Source organism: Fusarium oxysporum, chromosome VI (assembly GCF_013085055.1).
Source record: "Fusarium oxysporum Fo47 chromosome VI, complete sequence".
Classification (NCBI taxonomy): domain Eukaryota; kingdom Fungi; phylum Ascomycota; class Sordariomycetes; order Hypocreales; family Nectriaceae; genus Fusarium; species Fusarium oxysporum.
In genome coordinates, this window is record NC_072845.1 from 1,740,449 (window position 1) to 1,757,672 (window position 17,224).

General features: G+C 47.3%; 6 protein-coding genes and 1 non-coding gene across 7 annotated transcripts; 3 read left to right on the top strand and 4 right to left on the bottom strand.

Moving 5' to 3' along the window:
• Nucleotides 1–608: 608 nt before the first annotated feature.
• On the top strand, nt 609–2,237 carry FOBCDRAFT_202962 (uncharacterized protein; the record flags this gene model as incomplete). The annotated part of the gene is made up of 2 exons (XM_059609049.1): nt 609–661; nt 860–2,237. 2 exons carry the CDS (start codon nt 609–611, stop codon nt 2,235–2,237), a joined length of 1,431 nt encoding a protein of 476 aa, XP_059465130.1.
• Nucleotides 2,238–2,370: 133 nt separating this feature from the next.
• Nucleotides 2,371–3,838, bottom strand: FOBCDRAFT_320536 (uncharacterized protein; the record flags this gene model as incomplete). The annotated part of the gene is made up of 2 exons (XM_031186768.3): nt 2,371–3,352; nt 3,404–3,838. The coding sequence occupies 2 exons, from the start codon at nt 3,836–3,838 to the stop codon at nt 2,534–2,536; spliced, it is 1,254 nt and encodes a 417-aa protein (XP_031037903.2). The 3' UTR covers nt 2,371–2,533.
• A 743-nt stretch (nt 3,839–4,581) lies between these two features.
• FOBCDRAFT_225698 (uncharacterized protein) lies at nt 4,582–5,179 on the top strand. Its single transcript, XM_059609694.1, has one exon. It carries the CDS (start codon nt 4,790–4,792, stop codon nt 5,036–5,038), a length of 249 nt encoding a protein of 82 aa, XP_059467363.1. The 5' UTR covers nt 4,582–4,789; the 3' UTR covers nt 5,039–5,179.
• On the bottom strand, nt 5,169–6,625 carry FOBCDRAFT_320538 (uncharacterized protein). The gene is made up of 2 exons (XM_031186764.3): nt 6,330–6,625; nt 5,169–6,278 (listed from the first exon to the last, which is right to left on the bottom strand). The coding sequence occupies exons 1-2, from the start codon at nt 6,410–6,412 to the stop codon at nt 5,525–5,527; spliced, it is 837 nt and encodes a 278-aa protein (XP_031037899.1). The 5' UTR covers nt 6,413–6,625; the 3' UTR covers nt 5,169–5,524.
• Nucleotides 6,626–10,197: 3,572 nt separating this feature from the next.
• Nucleotides 10,198–12,676, bottom strand: FOBCDRAFT_320539 (fungal-specific transcription factor domain-containing protein). The gene is made up of 3 exons (XM_059612049.1): nt 11,890–12,676; nt 11,407–11,844; nt 10,198–11,353 (listed from the first exon to the last, which is right to left on the bottom strand). The coding sequence occupies exons 1-3, from the start codon at nt 12,615–12,617 to the stop codon at nt 10,507–10,509; spliced, it is 2,013 nt and encodes a 670-aa protein (XP_059467364.1). The 5' UTR covers nt 12,618–12,676; the 3' UTR covers nt 10,198–10,506.
• A 241-nt stretch (nt 12,677–12,917) lies between these two features.
• Nucleotides 12,918–14,532, bottom strand: FOBCDRAFT_320540 (uncharacterized protein). Its single transcript, XM_031186760.3, has 8 exons — nt 14,349–14,532; nt 14,274–14,293; nt 14,168–14,204; nt 14,043–14,110; nt 13,732–13,989; nt 13,555–13,676; nt 13,447–13,508; nt 12,918–13,400 (listed from the first exon to the last, which is right to left on the bottom strand). The coding sequence occupies exons 1-8, from the start codon at nt 14,473–14,475 to the stop codon at nt 12,934–12,936; spliced, it is 1,161 nt and encodes a 386-aa protein (XP_031037895.3). The 5' UTR covers nt 14,476–14,532; the 3' UTR covers nt 12,918–12,933.
• A 2,563-nt stretch (nt 14,533–17,095) lies between these two features.
• On the top strand, nt 17,096–17,167 carry FOBCDRAFT_t143. Its single transcript has one exon. It is a non-coding gene; the product is annotated as a tRNA-Asp (tRNA).
• The last annotated feature ends 57 nt before the right edge of the window (nt 17,168–17,224 follow it).

A 17,224-nucleotide genomic window follows, 5' to 3' on the forward strand; every position in this document is an offset into this window, starting at 1 on the left:
CTCAAACAAGACTATTTTCTCATCTACATGTTGGCGTCGGTGCATGCTAGAAACAGTATATTCTTCACTAGAACACCAAATACTGCACTGTTCGATACGCAACTGACATCCTAGTGAGCCCTGTATACTTGAATCAACTCCATGCAGCTTCCCGTTGCCAAATAATAAGCAAACACAGTATATAACAATATCCTCAAAAGCAGGCAGCCGTTTTCATCTCAAAACTCCCCCGCCCCCAGTTAGCAAGCTTACAGGTGGGAAATGTTTCTAGTGTTGAGTTGTCTCTAATCTCCTTGCTTTTCCTGTTGCTATCCGACGCTATGTCCGTTTACCCCAGCAACCTTGGAGTTTCAGTCTCTGAATGCAAGCCACCGCGATCACCAAATTCTCCCAACAAGGCCGTAAATTATTGCAGAATGATGTCGTTTTATTTCAAATTCTTCCTCAAGCCTGTTGGCACATATCTCTATGCTGTTCGGTAAAGCACTACTAGGCATTAAGAGAGGATAAGAACGTGAATATCATTCTCCTTCCTTTCGGGTGCATACATATGCTCATATCGGCATCATGCATAAGTCTTCCGAATTTGAGCTGGAATCTGCGTCTGCATGAGTATTCCAAGTAACTCATCTGTGATCATCCGACAAGTCTACTGTGGGTGGTAAGTGCAAAGGCGCCACTGTTTAGTCAATCTCGAAGAAGGCATACTGCTCCCCCATTCATACTCATTCAATATCTCGTTCTTATTAATTTCTTAAGCCGGTATTCTAATATTCGTCAATGAGATCGTGAGATATTGGTTCAAACTTATTAATATCCTCTTCAGAACAAGATGGTCGAGCCTTCACCCACCCTTCAGCTTGCGCGGTTCGAGAATCTCCCCCCCAGAACTGACAGACATAATTATCGACCAACTACCTGCAGACTCTCTTGCTTCTATTCGTCTCTGCTGGCCTCACCTCGATGGAGTAATTCCGTCTCGTTTGTTCAGAGCCATTCGGGTCACATTCGCTCAAAGGGATATTGAGAGACTGCAGGCGGTTTCGTCGACTTATCCTTATCATGTACAAGAACTTGTCTTCACCACTGCCCAAAGTTGTTACACGCACAGGGACAGATGGGGACAAGTCTTTACAGAAGACAATTATCAGGAATACGCCAAAAACTATCGACACAAGTTCCTGGCTTGTGTCGATTCTCTGCTCAACCTGCACACTTTTACGTCTGAGTTGGGTCCTATCAGTAGAACTGCCACAAAGGAGCATATTGACGGGCTCGTGTATGCCATACTCCCTGCTCTATGCCGGTCTTCGTCTCGGATCACAACTCTCAGGTGTCAGGACCCTCTGAACTATATGCATTGGTTCTTGTCAAAGGTCAAGGCAACTTGGGGTCCTCCTGAAGAGATGATCAAGTTGATACCGAAAATATGTACCCGCAGGCAAAGCAGCCCCCAACTTTCAAGGCTGAGCTCGTGTACCGCTCCGCCGTTTGGCAGAGAGACCGATTGGATATATCCCAAGATCCCCTGGGGGTGGAGGACTGCCTTGCGAGGACTCACAACACTTGGTCTGCAGACTGACACCGCTGGCGGCAAATGGAATTGCTATGAACAACTCGGTGATAGACTTGTTTACTTTCTCGAGGGAACTGTCAATCTGCAGGAGTTGTCAGTCAGATGGAGACGAACAGATCAGATTGGATCTGCCGGTCGTCCTCTTATTCACTCCGGTTGGCAGTTGGAGCATATCTTCCGCGGAAGATGGAAAAATCTCAAAACCCTCAAGCTCACCTTCATCCAATTCACATTCTCCACCAACCCTTTTAAGACGTTCATTCGACGGCATTCGACAACTCTACGACACATCATGCGTCACAACTGCCGCAGCGACCCGGAAGTTATTCGCATCATCAAGTTTGCTGCTTCGTGCCCTGATGTTCATCTTCTTCGGTTCGCTGTCTTTCCAGCGCATGAGAGCCACCCAAGGGTTGAACTCCTGGATGAGTCATATCCAGGTGGGGAGCAAGTAGTTGTCGAGAAACCTCGGATTGTTCCAGAGAGCGCGGTACTCAGCTATATCAACAGCAGGGACCCTCAGCACTTCGATCCGTTTGCCGCGTGGAATCCCTTCGAGTATGAGTATTGGGGAACTGTCGAGCAGAAGGCTGAGTCGACCTCAATAAAATGGCCTCAGAATAATGGGATGGCCGTGAAGTGCAAGCAGTGTGACGACTAGTCTGGGAATAGTTATAGTCCATGTGGCAGAGTTTATCTTGGGAGATTGCTTGGGGTCCCTCGGAGTCGCCAATTACATGGAGCTGGAAAACAAAGGGATATATTAGTGAGTTGAACTGATGTTCATGGTTTCAGTATAGAAAAGCGACACATTTTGATTCGAATAGCATATTACACTATTGGCATAACTCTAACCGCATCCAACGCCAGTTTCTAATCGTGATTTCATGGCCTTTTGGCCTTGCATTTATATAAGTTAATAGAAGCGGAGTGCCTCGTGAGTATCGTGTCGGGTCATTACTGACCCTGTGCAACTCCAGCACTAGCAGCACTCTCTCCAACCTTGAGTTCCTCCTCGGGTACACCAACACCAACACTGGCTACACTAGCAATACTCTGTGTCGTCATGCCTCGTTCCCGCTCACCGCCTGGTCTAATGGGCAATCCCTCTCGACGGCCTGCTATGCTGGCTCCTCCAGCAGGGGTAACGCTCACGCTGGCACTGGTGCTTGCGCTTCCACTTCTGGGACGGCTTGCATCACTGGCTCTTCGTTGGCGGACCTGTCTCTCTAATTCTCTAATCTTTCGCTTGAGAGCATCATTCTCTTTCTTGGCAGTCTCAAGTTCGTTTCTATAATATGCTGTCTCCTCGTAACGCATGGTCGCAGGCATCAACCCGGGGCTTAATTGCTCGCTCATACTTCCAGGGGTTGCACCAACTGAACTCGGTGGGATCGACGTAGGTGGGGGAATTCTCTGGTGCTGGAAATAGTTGGATGGATCGAGGCTGCTGTGCTGCGGTCCAGGAGAATTTGTTAGGCTCCTTCGAGAGGCGGTACTATCCTGCCGTGAGAGAGGGGTAGCCTGGGATGGACGAGGGGCATGGATTCGTGCTTCGTAGGACGACGATAACTGTTGGTTTCCAAAGCTCTGAGACGTGGTCGAGGATGTTCGATGATGTCGAGCCGTGGGGATTGAGAAACCTGAACCTGAAAGGAGAGACTGTTCGGGTACATCGTGGGTTGAGTTGCCGGCAGAGGTAGAGGAGGTGTTGGAAACGACGGAAGCGTTCTGGGCAGCTCGAAGGAGGGAAAGTTCACGGGTCAGCCGGTTAACCTAAAGATATTAGATATAGCTGCCACATCACGGTTTACATCTTGTACTCACAACGGCCTCTTGCTCTTTTTCAAGCTGGAGATGAAGCTCGGCGGCGGTCAACGGACGAGGATGTCTTATCGGTCCAGGTCCCGGACCAACACCAGGCTCAGCTAGAACATTTGATGGAGCATGATAAGTCGGTTGCGAAGCATTTAACACGGGCGATGGAAGAGAAGGCGAATGCGACGGGTTCACCGTATTCTGGTTGGAAGGGAGGATGTTGAGAGATGGCGAAGCTGGGGCTGGCGGAGTAGCCATCTGTGTTGAAGACTGGCGACGAGAGGCCGCAAGAGTATGTGGAGAGGGAGGGACTGAGTTTAAATCCGGCATGCCGGTCATGAGGTTCTTATTTGGTATGGAAAGTTGGTCGTTTTCTGAGCTTTGTGAAAAGGTAAAAGTAACGCGTAGTTGAATGTTGAGGTGAAGCTTTGGCGCGTTGTTCATGACCGTCACCGTCACCGACGGGGCGTGCGGGGTCCAGCGGGCCGGTCACTAGCATGGGCCCATTTGCACCGGTGTGGTGGACGCTAAAACACTGGATGCTCCCTAGAAGTCCCTGAAAGATTCCGACTGGCTGGGATGGCGGGGTCTTGAAACTGTGGTATGAATGATGTTTGATAAATGGATGCTGCCTACCCTGGAGAAGATAATAACACTTTCATTTCAGGCTCCATCGCTTTCTACTAAAATCGTGGTAGCATTTAGTTGGGTTATTAAACCAGTTTTGTTAGATCGAACAATTGCCCATCGTGTTGTTGGTGACGAGTTGGGTAAGCACTGTTTTTAAATCGCCATCCAGTAAGGCTAGCAGCATTGATACCTATAAGCTTGAAACTTGATCCAACGAGCTTCCATGAGCATTCCAACCATGAGTTAACAGACGCAGTGAAATGAACAATTAAAGAATATCCGAACTGATGGATGATTATCAACCTCTCAGTGATTCTTATCAATATTTGTCACAATTAATCAACCTCACAGTTTTAAGCATAATAAACTCCAGAAACTCCCAATACAAGAAAGTGGGGAGCTTCAAATCACCAACAACAAGCTCTGACAGTTCCACACTTACTGAGAACAACTTATCAGCAGCTTCTCACTGTTCCTGAATCAAAACCACAAACGGCCCGTATATCGACACTCTTTCTGTAAATCATTGGCTCGCATCGTTACTCCATAAAAAAAAAACACCATCTCGATCTCCCTCCTGCCCATGATGTAATCCCCCTATGACGGCATAGAATCCCACCTTCGACGTCAACTTGCAATCATTGTTTTCCACTTCTCGTACTTAACCTCTCACTCTTCCTCATCTGAGACCATTCCACATTCAAACAAACTCTTCAACAATAACTCAATCCCGAACCTCTTCACATACCAAAAATCACAGCAATCATGCCTGAGGGACGTCAATCACCAGCTCCTGAGCAGCAGAGCGGTCGCCAGCAGCAGGATCCACCTGCCTCTGGTCACGGCATCAACAAGACTGATGACAAGGACCCTAAGAGCCAGCTTGAGGCAAGAAAACCGCCAATTCCAGTTTTCGAACATGATGCTAACTATCTGCAGAACCTCTCATCGAACCCCAAGGGTCTCACCGACGATATTGTGGATGAGAAGTTCTCCAAGACCGAGAAGAAATAGTCATTCAAGCCAAAAGAATAAGCTCGATGGAACAGTTCTAACATGGGAATAGAACAAACGATACCACGATGGTTATGAATTGATGGACAAGGGAATGCATAGAACTAATAAACCACGACTGAAATAGTCGCTTCATTTAAATTACTGTCCTCATCTCCATTGAACATGGCTGTGAATGCATAATGCCTATAAGTTACTTGTGAATGAAGTAGAGACATCGTTAGGCGTTTTATGAATCATAAAATTGCCACTTTCACATGTCATCGTTCTCAAGCTGTAGCCTTTCATCCTACTTGCGAGATTACTACTCACGATCAAAAGTAAACGGTAGAATTCATCTCGAATTTATTGATTGTGACATGCGTAAAAGTCGTAACAATTCGTTAACCAACAGGCTGTAACAAGCCGTCATATGAATGTCTCATCAGAGCTCAAGAAATACCCCATTGCTTCCTCATTACTTCACATCTCCCCAATTTTGATAGCTTAGTGCTTCTCACCACCCTCAGGAGCGCTCACATTGGGAACGTTGTCGGCAGAGGCGGCAGGAACTGATGTTCCAAGACTGCCCTGACCAGCCTCGGGAGCGGCGGTACCGGAAGTCTTCTCCTTGCCGAAGACCTTCTCGAGACCAGCAGCCTTGTAGGCGCTTCCACCGTGCTCCTCCTTCTTGAGGTCAGCAAGGCGACGAGCCTCAGCGTGCACCTCCTGGACTTGTCGGCTGCCCTCAGTGTAGAACTCAGCAATCTTCTTGCCGGTGGGTGTGTTGGAGGCCTTCTCAAAGTAAGAGCTGAGGCCGAGCCAGAGGCTGTTGGCGCGTTGGGTGATACCATAGCTCTCATCGGTGGCCTTGGCTCGGTCGGTAGCGTGGTACTTCTGGTCGAGACCCTGGAGGGTAGAGAAGAAGCGGTTGGAGACGTTGTGAGCGGCATCGAGGTCGAGGGCACGCTGGATGGCGGCGTCGCCTACGACATAACCGTGGGCAAGGTACTCGGCCAGGATGCGGGCGCGGGGCTTCTCCTCTTGGGTGATCTCATCGGAGTCGCGGTCAGCGTTCTTGGTGGCTTGGTGGACATCGTCTTCGCCGTCAGCACCAGCGCTGGTGACCTCAAGATGGTTGGGACCGAGTTGGGTGTTGTTGAGGAGAAGAGCAGTCTTCTTGGCAGTCTCCTTCTCGAAGATAACCTCAGCGGACTTGGTCTCGCCCTCTTGGGTGACCTTGAGATCAGCGATCTTACCACTGGAGGACGTTAGCTGTGAGGCACGGAAAATGAAAGCGAGGAGAGCTTACCAGAAGCTGAAGAAGTCCTTGATCTCGCTGTCACTAGTGGACGAAGCGATGTTCTTGACGTTGATAGTAGAGTTGGCAGACATGATGAATGTGTGGTTGTGTTTGTGGTTTGGTGTGGTTAATGAGGGGTATCAAGCTTGTTGTGTTGAAGTTTGAAGGTAGCAAAGGGCAGGCAAGTGTTTTTAAAGAGTCAAGGCAAATAGAAAGCAGGAATGACGACACCGTGATAGATCGTGACGAGGCAACGAGGCAGTGACAGTGTGAGCAGGAGCTTGTGTGGAGGCGGCTCCCTCATTCCCTCGAGCTCAGACGCTTAACTCACTGCGGGGCAGAGAGCGACGTCATCGACGGGTGCCATGTGTGATGGCATGATACACTTGATGAAAGCTACATGACCTCGCGCACAGTATAGGTGGTGTGACAAGTACCTTCTAGCAGGATCATGAATTGTTGAGATTGATCTCTTGGAGAACAAACTAGAAGCTGTCACTATGGCTGCCCTTGCGTCGTCTCTTGTGGCGAGGTGATGAGACAGTCTCAGATCAAATCAAGTTGCAGAAGAATGATTTGCTTTCCTTCTTTCACATGTGAAGGACCCCTTTTCTTTTTTGATCTGATCGTCTTTGCATATGATCATCGAGGCTTATTCGGTACCCTCTCAACATTATGCTCATAACCCATACAAACAACACCACGAGATTTACTGTTTACGCGTCTTGATACGCGTAATGGAAAATTAAATATCACCGCCTTCATTCTGAGGCGTTCACCTCTGTTCCTGCTTTTGGAACTGTAACTGTGTCATTCGGAGACGCTTCATGTGTTGGGTTTAGCATCATTAATCTGGGCGCTAATACTCTCTCTGCACAGTAGTTCCCGTTCGGTGGGTTAGGTACCGTGAGTTCCTAATTTAATCTCCCCTTGGCGTATCAAAATGCTCAAGACAACTAACGTGTGATAAGGTATGAATATACATGTTTATCGACTCATCATACTCAATTAAAGTCAACTTGCACCATTGAATTCAATTGCCATTGCTAAATCATCTGCTCTTCAACACCGCCTTTGCTGGATTTTAACGCCAACTCATCCGTCTCCATCCCATCGCATCAACCCCTGTCCATCAAGCGCTGATGGATTTTTCCAATGCGACTTCAATTTCCGTCCTCATCAATTTGCAACAACCCTCGTTTATGAAACCTCGAACTAGTGGTTCGTTCGCAGGGGAAAAGCTCATGCTATTATCATGCCATGATATCTATTCTACTATGGCCAGCATTGCCTGGCATCAGATATATCAACAACCTCATTATCACGCGACAACACCTTCTGTGATGCCTCGCCACTCTCTTTTAAACGCTTCCTCATATGGCAAAGTTGCTTAGACAAGCGTTGGGGGTCACACGCCAACTTGGCGATCGCCTCCATTGACAAGGGTCGTCATCATCCTTGCTCAGACGAAAAGACAGACTCGTTCCCATCTTCTCAAATGAGCAGAACGAAGGGGCAGTCTCAAAGAACCAGAGGAAACTTGATGTTCCCGTGGCGCTCACTAAACAGCCAACGTTGCAACCAATGTTGCAGTCATATTCGTATATCTCACTGCATTAAAGTATTGATTACGGGCTTTCCATGGCGCCCCTCTCGTATTTAAACGGGATCCTTCACGGGCTTCCAGGCGGTCAAAGCGGTTCTCGCCTCCCCCAGACCGCATTGATTGAAATTTGCAACCCTAGCCCAGTCACTATCAACTTCTAACCTTGGAAGGAGCGCACTATAGGCAATTGTTTCGCGCCAAGGAAACAAACTAAAAAGAACCCATATTCCCAGTTTTGCTGGCCTCACCTCTGTTGGTGATTTCACCGCTCTCGTGCTCACCTTTTCACTCTTTCAAATATCGGCTGTTCTCGCTCAGTGGAGGAGAGTAGTATACAGATATTGTTTAAAAGTTTTTGATTTCGCAGGTTGGGAAAAAGTAAAGGTAATTCAATTCTTGGAGTCTCTTTGACAACTCAGCGCTAACAAAGAGATCAGAAATCTGCCATGCCTCTCGTTCCCAGCTCCGCACCGCTGCCCAGCAGCATGACCACTATTGCTTACTTGCGCGAGCAAGAAATCCTCAACATCGTTTACATCGGCCTTCTCGTCATTGAAGTTCTTATGGTTTTGGGCGTCATCACTATGGCTCTTGTTAAGCGAGTTAAAGTCAATCACCAACTCAAAACGATACGATCAGCAACCACTTCCGCAAAATGCGCTCCCTACCACTTTGCGCATGCCGACACGGAAAAGACGATGTTATGACGATCCGAAAGATGACGAGAAAAGAGATACGAAGAAGAACGATAACCTCAGATTGGCGCTTGACCACTACCGCGCACGATTACTACGATCATTGCATTTTATTCCTTTGTTCACTAACAACAATACAACGTCTACGCACTTTTTTCTAGCAGGACAAAGAGGAGAGGAGGCTGTTCATTATCTCGCATGGTTTCAAGGCGTAATGTGTTTGTTCACTTGCAGCGGAAGATATGATTTACGACTATATATACCCAGACTTTCTAGTTAATCCCATTTACGTTTTACGTTGCCTCTTTATCGCCAAAACTGAAATATTGTAAAGCTGATACTAACGTCACTTTCCAAACTAGAAACCTCACTAGCTCCAGTGTTGCACTCATGGATCACGAAACAACCATCATCATGGACTCCCCTAACATTTTTGGCGACCGACCTAAAAGTCGGTGCCCACACTGCAACTTCTACCCCAAACTTGGCGAGAATAAGGTATGTGAAGCCTGTGAGTCCCAGATGGGAAAAGACGAAATCGAAGCCTTTCTCGGAGGCGAAGAACGGAACTGGTGTGTGTACCATCTAAATCGAGAAGGATTTCTCCCTAGCCGCGCTGCTCTCGAAGATACTATGCGCGCTCGATTAATTCAGGAGCAACGCTGCGTACGCCTTTGTTGTGCATTGCGAAGAGTGTCGCGAGATGTCGCTCTGCAAAGGCGTTCCCATCGCGGTTGCGATCAAAAAGATTTATGAGCTTACATATTATGATACTTTTCCAGACTACGATGACGACTCTTTCGCAGTAAGAGTTGCTAGAGCTGAGGCGAGTATCTACGAAGAGGATTGGAGCTGGGATTGCTCGTTGGCAAAGTTCAAAGGAAATACCAGCCCCGAGGAGATGGTCTGATACATGCTTAGATCCAAGCCAAGAGACAACTATTACTCATTTCTAGTTATTTTACGGGCTGATCCCGTGGATGTTCCAGGCTCAAGTGAGTCGTGGAGTTTTGAGGTGAACGTTCGATCATCCAACTCAGGAGGCATGAACCCACCTGCCAGCATTCTGGACCATTCATACACTTTTAGAAGGTGTCATGTCCGAGGCATTTTATTAGAAAGAAAAAAATCACTGCTCGTTCATGAACTTCTTGCTATCGTTCGGCTCACTATAGACACACTCATCAAGTTGTCAATCTCAGTTCTTGTTGAAACCATAACCATCTACATACCTGAAGTAACTTTCCGATGAACCTCCCGCTGTTTGATGTTGAATGTTTTGAGTGAACTGTCAGATATGATGTGATTATCACCAGTGCACTATCTGTCAACTCCAGCCCCTATCTTTGTATCGAGTTTTACCGTCGCTGAGTAGTCCAGACAGAACCTTGCTTGGTGTGGGAGGAGAGGTTTTGATAGAAATACGGGAGCTGATATTTCCTAAATGGTGTTCATTACTCTTGTATTTAATGGCGAAATCTATCACTGGTGTGTCGGGTTTCAATTGTCTAGTTCTATTACCAATATTCAGGGGCTGTATTGTTCAACAGCGCCACGGTGTCTCTCGTCATATGTACTTATAGCAAGAGTATATACAGTAATGTTTGAAGTCATTCAACATTCATTTTTCAGACTCTCGTGAAACAAACAGGAAGTGTTGCGTCGATTAGTTGGACATTGGCCCTGTTCTCTATCCTAAGTTGGGACCTATGCATTCACATTGCAGTGTCGATGCACAATTTTAGGCACAATGTTCTTCCCAAAAAGTCGAGAAACAGTATCACTGGGTTTACTGAGTAGCTGTAAGTAATGAGCACAGGCTTGCTATATGCGGCTGGGCCGATATGAACCCCGTCAAGTTTTCCGCGGAAAAGAATTGCTGTGTTCACCACACATTCTGCAGAGGATCCCATAAACTTGGGAAAAGCTGATCGAGGTAAGAAGACTCCGCCATGGCAAAGCTGGAAAAGTCCAAAACCTCTTCAGCACTTGGGTCTTCAGGCGGTGTCATGGCGCGTAGCTTCTCAACAACGTCCGCATGTTGGGCCAAGCAGATATCACCCAAATCCCAAGCATGCTTCTCTTTGTGTTCACGAAGAGCCGACAATAAGTCCGAGGCTATCTTCAATGAGCTGCTTTGAACCAATCCGGCTGTTGAGTTTTCTGTCTCTAGTGCGCATCGGAGAAGGAAGCTAACGGTTGTCGAAAATGCAAAAGCGCTGCTTGGCAACCAGCAATCAGCCAAATGTTCGGGCTGTAATTCCTGAGTTAAGATGAGAATGTCCTCTGCAGTTCTCCGAGCTTGCATATAACGGTTTAGCAGGCGACTATCCCCTGTATCACGAACTCGCTTCTCAGCTTCAAGTTCGATTCTCTGCAATAGGAGTCTGACTGTCAGATATGACAGGCGAAGGCTGGCAGCACCAGGAATTTTTAGGTTGTTTCCACGAATGACAACCCGGCGGATCTCGTCACTTAGAGTCTCTATCCAATTATTCAGTGCCAATTCTAGATGTGTCGTATCTGTAGATTCATCTGAAAGGCTGAATTGATGGACGTGTCTCAAGTGCAAGTCCAGAACCTCGGTCAAGCCAACTAGAGCGATGTACACTGAAGCATTGAGGGCCTGCTCTGAAGAAGATCCCTCTCCACAAAGGTTTTCGATGAGAGGCTGGGGCACATCGTTTAGAGTCGGAGAGATAAGCGGCGGGGTTCCATGCGAAAGACTCAACCTGTCTACACGTTAGAGCTACAAAGGGGGGTTTTGTGCGTGGCGTTAACGTACCATTTATCGTGAATCAACAAAGCCCACCATATCTTCATTCTTAGGTTCTTCTCAGACTGCGGTATTTCCCAGGATATTGGGCTGTGGTTGAGACCCAGTGAATGTGCCATAGCGACTGAGGACGCCAACAAAACGCCATTTCCTATCAGAGCAGTCACTTCGCGACCACTGATATTCAGAATCAAGGCTTCTATCGTGGAGATTCCAGGAGATCTATGTATCTGGGAATAAGCTGCCTCAGTCGCAAGATTCCAGATGAAGCGCCCGTCAGGACATCGATGACGAGAAAGAATAGGAGAGCTATTCCAGAAGGTTATCGAGTGGGCGTACAGTCCACTGAGAAGCGCTGGCGATATGGCAGATTTGTTCTCTCTATATTGCTTACGGAAGTGTGCTTCGTCAAGAAGAGGAAAGCAAGAATTAGCCTTGTCAAAATAACTGAGCGTTATTAGTAATTGTAGCCCCAATCTGTCAAAGACTTACACGTCGAGAAGATCACTGGTAAAATGCTCCAATATCTTCTCTATAAGCTGCAATCTTTCCTCTGCGAAACTGAGGTTCGAATCCAACCCAACTGGTCGTTTCTGTACAGCAGTAAACAGCACAGGTCGAGACCTAGTGCCTATGGCTGGCCTGATAATCCGTGAACCTCTTGAGGCACTGGGCATGGAAGATAGGTAGTCCGACAAAACCTGGTTATCGGAAGTGACTGCTGGCCCAACTATGTGAAGATTATGTGGTTGCTCGTCGTTTGAGCCCAATGCCAAAGGTGACTCCTCCGATTGAGCGTTTTGTTGGGCCCATTCTGTGCTTCTTGGCACAGTGGGAGAGACGTTGGACACTTGGTGCTTATGAGAGGTGGTGTTTCTCGACGAACTGTTAGGCGCTGAAGTCAAGGCTGATTCTACAACAGAAACTGCCTGCTCGATAGTAGAATTGTCTGAGGCGGATACTGCCGGGGGCCCAGGTGCCAGGCTGATCTGACGGGGACTTCTAGTTGTCGACAGCCTTGCTTGTCTCCGACGCCGAGGAGTTTGAGAACTTGAGCGAGGCTCCGTGGGAAAGATGCAATCCGTGCGGTGTGCCCTGCACATGAGACAGCAGCTGGAAGATGCCTCGGACTGGCAGCGGGACTTGCGTTTTCGGCATGGAATACAGGCCGGCCGAAGATGGGACCTGTACGGTCGTTCATTGGAAGTTCCCTGTTGCATTTTGGTATTTTGTAGCCAAAATGGAAGATGTCTCGGTGTAAGTTGATGGAGAATACTTTCCGCGGAGTGTGCTGAAGCTGGTGTTGATAAGAGGAGTAACTTCCCCGCGGGAAAGTGGTGACACAGTCCGCGTACAGTGTATGTGACAGTGCTAGTATAAGTCAAGCAGGTTCTAAGGAGAACAACGGGTTTCCAACGAGTCAATAGACTTATTATGTGTTTATATTGAAATGAATAGTTATATGAATATATAATTTTGACACTACCACCTACTAACATTAACAGTTTAATAACTATCGATAGCCCGGTCCCCTTTTCATGTCCCCTTATTATCTCCTATCTCGCAGTCGTCGACATGTGCTATCGAAGGTGCTGCTGAGGAAGTATGTGACTCGATATCTCGAGTCATCTCATGAGTAACCAAAATAGCACCATTGCCGTCGGTTTTGTATGGGAAAATTTCTTCCATGCTATCATTCTTGGTATGTGCACCGCCAATAGCGTGACTCGTCAATCCATATGCGGTGTTGCCTTTTGACTTGCTCTGTAGGTAGCCATCCTTATGGTTCTGGTTGTAGCTTTTGAGCGGGATAGATCCTCCTGTCTTCTTGGAGCCGCTCCATCCATAGTAGTTATTCGAGCTTCTTCGGCCACTCGAGAGTCCCAAGGCATGGTTGAGCCAGGGGACCTTTTGAATGACCTGGCGAAGACATGGGATTGTGGAACATACGACGAGAGAGGCCAATTCAACTTGGGACCATATCATGGGCTCGGCGAATTCATCTAGACACTGTTAGAAGCGGTGAAGAAGTTGTTTCACATGACTTACAAGTAGCATCGGGTCCAATTCGAGTGACAAAAATGATGCGGATAATCGAAGTGACGCAAACCCTTTCGTGGTAAGTTAAGGCTGCAACAGAAGAGAGTGCCAACTTACAATAAACCAAGGGATAACATGGCAATCAAACCCAGCCTCTTTGCCACAGGAAGATGCAACCTCCACATCGCAGGAATAGGTTGGATAAAGAGGAACAAGTCGGTACACATGTTGAATACAAACTGTTGAGAATTCGTTAATACACGAAGCTCTCACACATGTTTTTTGGCAACTCACCGTACACCACCAGAGAACACGAAGATCAAGACATTTGGCGTGTGCTGGACGGGGTACTACATAAGCTGCCATAACAGGCCGACATTGAAGGATAACAATGAGCGCTTCCTCTATAGCCTGCATTGCTAGGAAGACAATAAGGCATTTATTAAGGATCCGAAGAACAGGCTGAGGGTTAATTCGAAGATATAGCACGGCGAATGACGATTTTGCACAGCCGATACCAATGCTAAAGGTCGCGGAGCATCCTGTCGTATACTATGAAGAGCGGTTAGCAGAAGGATCAAGATTGGGGCGAAATAACCACTCACTCTGAGGAATTTCTGAAGATCTTGGTTCGACACTTCATTCATATGCTTCCCGAATCCCACTTTCGCAGCTATTTCATGTCAGTCCGTCCCCTCCACCATCTTAAGTTGGAGTGCGCGAAACTTACAGAGAATTGTGCATGTACAGAGTCCTGTCAAAAATGCCTACCGATCCCATGTTAGTGGTGTTGTAAAAGTACGCGAGACATGGTCTCGTCATCTAAGAAATATTACCCATGCTGCTGTAATCAAGTCTGTTAAATTGTCAGTCCTGTCATTGCTGAATTCTTCGAATCGCTCAGGCCTTACAGTCATCTGTACCAATCGTCTTCAGGCTGGATCTGATCCATAAGCGAGTACCAATAAACACCGTAGTAAGAGAAATGACCGTTATCGATGATGCGAGCAATGCCCCTGACAAGTCATCTCCCGCCATGATGGTTTTGCGATGAGTCTTCTTCTTCTTGTTGTTGCTGTCGAAACGACGGTCCTCCCTAGTTGTAATTGCGAGTCTTCTTCAATTGTAGTGGCATTTGGTGGCAGGTTTCAGGATGAAGCGTCTGTTCCTGGAAGCTCAAAGCAGTTCTTCATATATGAATACTTTTCACATTGCCAAGGCTGCACCAAATCCGTCCAAATGAGCGAGAAGATGGACACAAGTTCCTCTGAGAGAATGACAGACAGCTATATTGGGTGGAAGAACAGCAGTGGTAAACGAGGCGCTAAGCTGCGTCCTCTCACGTCTTGTGATTTCGTGATGGAATGCAGTGACAGAAAACCGGGGAACAAGGCCATATAAGTCGTATCTCAATCAACCTTTCCGTCTCCGGGTTTGATGTCAGAGACTTCAGAGTCAAATTATATCATTCCAAAGAGCATGGTCCAGCGCCAATGCATTCATATAAGGATCTAGTCATGCCAGTAGCCTGCCGGGGAAGCTATCTACATGAACCGTCGGCGGGAAATGCCTGGGGAGACAAGGGACTGTCCATAGCTGCAACTAACAGGCGGTATAGTATCTGGTCACTGGCCAGGGAGACAAAATAGTGCACGGTAACAAAGACGAGGATGATGCACCTGTTAGTCAAGATCCAAAGGAAGGCGCCGTTATGATGGTGGTTGTTTAAGTTTCAGCCACAAGAGCCCGTTAGTTTTCGTACCAATACGCATTCGGCATGCGAGTCAGGCGCCAGGCTCAGCAACTGACAACATCACTGAAGGCTGCAACGGCCCCAACGCCGTCGAAGATCATTTCCCCAAACTTCTAGAATACTTATTAGCATTCGGGGAATGTGTTTCTATTGTGGACAGTGTCAGTCGATCTCCTGTCTATTCAAGACATACATCCACCCCTACGAGCTTAATATCTTGCGCAAGGGATACCTGTCAGTTTCTGTTATATGGGACTTTAACATAAGGTCACAATACCTAATGAACACAACGTCGAACTCTGTCAACGAAGTTGATGCTGTTTATCACAAAGCCAATATAGGGGAGTACTGAGAGGTTGGCCGATCCCAGCGCAGATGCAGCTGAAGACAAGGTTGCTGAGTCTTCACAACTTAGAGACAAGCCACGCCTATCACCAGGAACTAGCGTAAGCGTCTAGCTGCAACAGCCGGCGCCATGAATCTACAGGGCTGTAACAGGCTAGCAACTCGCAATATCTCATTTTGGATGCACATTCTTGGCATTGGAGTGCAAAATGGTTGACGTCCAAGCGAAGTGAATCCCCAGGATCTTCCTGACGTCGTGTTCTGCAGAGGAAGTCCGTTGCTGGCCCGATCAGCTTCCACGGTAGTCATGTTCATGAGTCGCGGCATCACCCTTGCTAGGTGTTGAGCTGCTTTATTAGAAGTTGAAGGGGATTCTGTATTAACTACTGTAACTCATTGTCATGAAGAGTCTGTTCATACGAACGGTGATCCTCTGTATATGATACAGACGAAGGCTTCCGCAGTCAGGTACTAAAGTACAATGGCTTAATGAGACTTCAGCGACGAGTTCGTCGTGACAGAACATGTAATCGTTCCTAGAGAAGTCAAGCTTCTCGTACTAAACAAACAATAACTTGTTGCTAAGATCGACAAAAGCAAGGGGAGTTTGCTCTAATCTCTCGGCCCCACAAGGGCCGCTCTCCCGCTGAGGATCGTCCGATGATATCTGGGCAATAAGGTCGATCATGTAGCGACTATGTGACGTGTGATGTTCCCAGATCTGATGAGTGCAGCCAAGTCACTGCTAGGAGGACCGAAATATACACCACTTTGGATGTGGCTGATCTGACAACCAGGAACAATGTTCTAGAAATGCAATCATAGAAAGCTTTTGAACGCACACAGGAGGTACTACTGGTGTACAATCAGCGGTATACCAAGATCAAATTATCAGACACCAAACATCAGCAGCTTGTTGCGAGGGCCCCTGGGTCCAAGAGAGGCTCGGAAGGCATAAGCCAGGGGAAATGGCTTAAGCATTGGTTTGATAGCGTGATTACTACTGTGAACCCTTGCAAAGCCGTCGGGTAGGACTCTAGATTGTGCCTCTTGCAAATCTGATTAGTGCCAACTAGCACTGGACCTCATTATCTCACCCTGCCATCATCCATAGCATCTCAAGCTAGACCATATCACCTTTTCAAATCACCCAAAACGTTAGTCTTGTAGGCGAATTACTACCTACTGATCATTATCGATTGAGTTCAATGTATAACGTCCCTGAGCTGCCACTATGAGCTATAGAGAAATGCATCACCATCTGGGTCCGGCTAAGAAGCCTCCAGCGCTTTTCCGACCAGATTTCGTAATTGTATAGGTATTTTTATACCAGATCATACTTCGGGTAATATAAAATAGGAAAATTCTTATCTAGAAGGCCTATTGTGTTATTACTTAATGCTCCAAAAGAAGATTTAGATGACCATTGCAAAGACGCGGAATAAAACCGCTTCCAATTTCTCAAGCAGCAGCATTCCTATGCTCAGACTATATATACAGCCATTGTTTGCTACTGACCACAACCCCCTCCTCTCTACACTGGGCGATAACGCCCGGAATTCTTCCGTAGTATAGTGGTCAGTATGCAAGCTTGTCACGCTTGAGACCCGGGTTCAATTCCCGGCGGGAGAGATCCAGCCACCTGCGTTACGCAGGTTCATCTTTTTTTTAGACGTTGTTTTTTAACAC